At 30.3% G+C, this 2,927-nt stretch overlaps 1 protein-coding gene across 1 annotated transcript; it reads left to right on the top strand.

Annotated features, from left to right (window-relative positions):
- The first annotated feature begins 394 nt into the window (after positions 1-394).
- On the top strand, positions 395-2,020 carry LOC131060541 (universal stress protein A-like protein). The gene is made up of 4 exons (XM_057993791.2): positions 395-680; positions 767-873; positions 1,513-1,631; positions 1,722-2,020. The coding sequence occupies exons 1-4, from the start codon at positions 512-514 to the stop codon at positions 1,801-1,803; spliced, it is 477 nt and encodes a 158-aa protein (XP_057849774.2). The 5' UTR covers positions 395-511; the 3' UTR covers positions 1,804-2,020.
- Positions 2,021-2,927: the final 907 nt, after the last annotated feature.

The raw sequence follows: 2,927 nt of genomic DNA, 5'->3' as shown, positions 1-2,927 counted from the left end.
CACGCGGTCACCTACCAAAGGTAAAAGAATAGAATACAAAAACATTTCCACGTATTCTAATTTCGAAAAGCCACTACATTTGTATTCTAATTTCGAAAAGCCACTACAGTGAAGGAATAAATTGCTCTTAAGTTTTTCTCAAGCATTTACTTTCCTTTATAAAGCATAACAAGACAGGTCTATCACTAGGAAGTCACCATAGAAAAAGGCTCGCCGTACCCAATATTCCAAACTTGGATTCTACCTTATCTAAGGACAATATTTATTATTATCATATTTAAAATGAGACACCTATAAAGTTATGCTATTTCGAAAGAAACATTCAATAACTTTTGATTAAACTATCATAAATGACAACTATATGAGAACGAATACTTATCAAGATGTATGATAGTAGTATAAAACAAGGCAATTGGGCTGCCATAATCATCGAGCTCATATTCGTAATATATTAGATTGTTTTGTGAGATTCAGATTCCGAGCTTTTTCAAGTTTAGCAAAGGAGAGAAGAATGGGCGGGAGTGAGAGAGAAGGAAGCAGAATAATGGTTGCTGTGAATGAGAGCATGTATGCATTGCAATGGACTCTTGATAACCTCTTTCGAGAAAAAAAGGACCAACATATCATTGTTATGCATGCAGAGACTCCAGCTGTCTCTAAATTTGCATTAGCAGGCCATGGTACTTTTCTTGCACTATTGATGTTTTTGAACTCATATTTATCCACATCCCTGCTAATTTTTTGCAATTTTTTTTGGTTTCTGCAGCCGCTGCATCTGCAGGGCATCATGTGTTTGAAATAGCTGGAAGAACACAAAACCACATTACACAGAGAATATTATCTCAAGCAAAAGAAATTTGTGAGAAAGGCAACGTAAGTAGTTATTGTTTTCTCAATCTATTGTTCATAATTTTTTTTACAGTTGTATACAAGTTTTTAGTTTAAGTTGTGTTTGTGTTTTTGGGTTGTTTTGGATCATGTTTTATGTAGGTTTCTGGTTTAAATTGTGTATGTTTTTTTGTAAAGTTTTGGATCATGTTTTATGTAGGTTGTAAGTTCCTGGTTCAAATTGTGTATGCTTTTTGCTACGTTTTGGATTATGTTTCATGTAGGTTTGAGGTTTCTGATTCAAATTGTGTATGTTTTTTGCGACGTTTTGGATCATGTTTCATGTGAATTTCTGGTTTAAATTGTATACATTTTTTGTCATGTTTTAGATCACATTCCATGTAAGTTTCTGGTTTAAACTGGGTGTGATCTGAAATATCCAAAAAAAAAGATACACAGTTTAAATCAGAAATCTACATGCATCATTTTCATGACTTCAATTTCATTTTATTAAATTTTAGTGAATTGTTTCTAAATTTGATTGTGTGAGGTTTTTTTCTATTTTTTAGATCAAATTCTAAGACAATCAAATTTAGAAACAATTCATAATAATATTATAAATTGTAGAAATTATATGTCTGCAAAAATATGGTGTTGATTAATGTTAATCAAAGGGGTTTGCAGGTGAGCATCGAAATGAAAGTGGTGATAGGAGAAACACGGTATGCCATTTGTGAGGCAGCTGACGAAATGAAAGTAGATCTCTTAATTGTTGGAACTCATGGTCATGGAGCAGTTAAAAGGTAATTTAAAAAAAAAAATATATATTCAATTTTTAGAAATTTTAATATATATATTTTTTTGTGAAATAATGGAGAAGATTTATGTTGCAGAGCTATTGTAGGAAGTGTGAGCGAGTACTGCACACGCCATTGCAAGTGCCCAGTCATGGTCGTCAAGAAACCTCACAGTTGATATAAATCCAAAGCTAATCCTGGAGCTATTCATGTACTCTAGAGATTGTGTTTATATGTGACTTTAAGTCATTCATAAATGGGTTTCTTTGTGTCTTTTAAATATTTGTAAAAGAACAAAAGAGAAGAATGCATTATGCCCTTTTTTATCTTCGCTGGGCTTGTAATTTTTGTTGTATGTATATTCTCTTTAATGGACTTGTAATTTTTGTTGTATATATATGCTTTTCAATGGACTTGTTCTTGGAGTGACATAATTTTGTTAATAGATTATTATAATACCATTTTTTTACTTTAATAGAACAAAATTTTAATTGTATATTTATATTTATATATTTTTAAATTTGAATATGTAATAAATTATTTTTTTATTAATATTTTATTTATAAGGTTTTTTTATAACTTTAATGTTGGATTCCTTATATTCAAATTTATGTCAATAGTTTCAAAATTTGACTATCTTTTATCCAATAATTTAGTGTTCAAAGATATTTTCATCATTTTTTCTTTTTCGAGTTGAATTCTTTAGATCCCCTGCAATCTATATTCAAATCAAACAACTAGAAGATGTTCATACAACTTACTCATAAGAGTTATAGGTCTATTGCATTGCTCCCTAAAACAAATTAGTCAAAAACAAAAAATACACTAAAATAAATTTTAAATGGAGACACAAAGTTAATATTGTATTGATTGAAAAATATACATTAAAAATATCACTAGCCTCTTTGAGAAAGCAACCTCCTTTAAGTAATTATGCAATATAATTCATGGATGCTCATACAATAACATATGCCTAATGTATACATTAGTTTTATTCAAGCTAACTATCATTTCTCAAACATGTCAGATTATTAATGAAATGACTTATAAAGCATATGATTCCAAATATTTTGTTACAATAAAAAAAAAGATAGGACTAAGGGGTCCTACCATCCTCTCTCCCTTCAAAATTTTTCTCTTCATAGTTGAAGAGAAGGAACCTAGTGCTGAATTTGACAAAGGGGTTCCCAAGTAGTATCTTCAAGATCTATTCCGTGCCACTAAATCAAGACCTCAATGAGTATGAGGCTGTAAAGTTGGTGTGGGTGTCTATCTATGAATTTTTTTGGTTGGACAATGATG

Source organism: Cryptomeria japonica, chromosome 2, assembly GCF_030272615.1.
Source record: "Cryptomeria japonica chromosome 2, Sugi_1.0, whole genome shotgun sequence".
Taxonomy (NCBI): domain Eukaryota; kingdom Viridiplantae; phylum Streptophyta; class Pinopsida; order Cupressales; family Cupressaceae; genus Cryptomeria; species Cryptomeria japonica.
Note: the sequence above shows the minus strand (reverse complement) of the source record. Positions and strands in the feature narration are given on the sequence as shown.

Bases quoted from the DNA above. Each gene is read 5' to 3' on its own strand.
- LOC131060541 (XM_057993791.2), top strand. From the start codon at position 512: ATGGGCGGGAGTGAGAGAGAAGGAAGCAGAATAATGGTTGCTGTGAAT. The intron at 681-766 runs GTACTTTTCTTG...TGGTTTCTGCAG, and splicing joins ATTTGCATTAGCAGGCCATG to CCGCTGCATCTGCAGGGCAT. The intron at 874-1,512 runs GTAAGTAGTTAT...AGGGGTTTGCAG, and splicing joins AAATTTGTGAGAAAGGCAAC to GTGAGCATCGAAATGAAAGT.